Source organism: Eurypyga helias, unplaced genomic scaffold, assembly GCF_000690775.1.
Source record: "Eurypyga helias isolate BGI_N326 unplaced genomic scaffold, ASM69077v1 scaffold45815, whole genome shotgun sequence".
Classification (NCBI taxonomy): domain Eukaryota; kingdom Metazoa; phylum Chordata; class Aves; order Eurypygiformes; family Eurypygidae; genus Eurypyga; species Eurypyga helias.
This window is the reverse complement of record NW_010252961.1, coordinates 2646-2978: the sequence shown is the minus strand read 5'-3', so window position 1 is coordinate 2978 and position 333 is coordinate 2646. Positions and strand designations below refer to the sequence as shown.

The following is a 333-nucleotide window of genomic DNA, read 5'->3' as shown; positions in this document are numbered from 1 at the left end:
CCGTGGGCCGTGGGGCCAACCGGCATGTTCGGGGCCGGGCTGTAGGGCAAAGGGAAGGAAGGAGCTCCGGCCGGGAAGGGCTGCGGCGCGTCTGCGGGAGCAGGCGGGCGAGGAGGCAACTGCTGCCCAGAGTCCCTGCCCGGCTCCTGCGGCGCTTCCGACTTCCTCACAATCTCCTGGAGCTTCTCCGCTCTGACCCGGCGTAAGTGGGACAACTTCCTCATGACGGAAAACCGCTCGAGGAAGGTCTCCAGCGGCACCTCGCCCTGCAGGAACATCTCGGCCATTTTCTGGAAGAGACGACCACCTCGGCATCAGCGCCGCGGCCCTCCG

The 333-nt window shown here is 67.6% G+C and overlaps 1 protein-coding gene across 1 annotated transcript in view; it reads right to left on the bottom strand.

The window, feature by feature from the left end:
* Window positions 1–8: 8 nt before the first annotated feature.
* VPS37C (vacuolar protein sorting 37 homolog C (S. cerevisiae)) overlaps window positions 9–333 on the bottom strand; it is a gene marked incomplete at its 3' end in the record, with an annotated part of 1600 nt that continues 1275 nt past the window's right edge. The window contains exon 4 of the mRNA XM_010152524.1: window positions 9–290. Within this exon, the coding sequence (XP_010150826.1) occupies window positions 9–290 (282 nt within the window). The remainder of the gene's footprint in view (window positions 291–333) is intronic.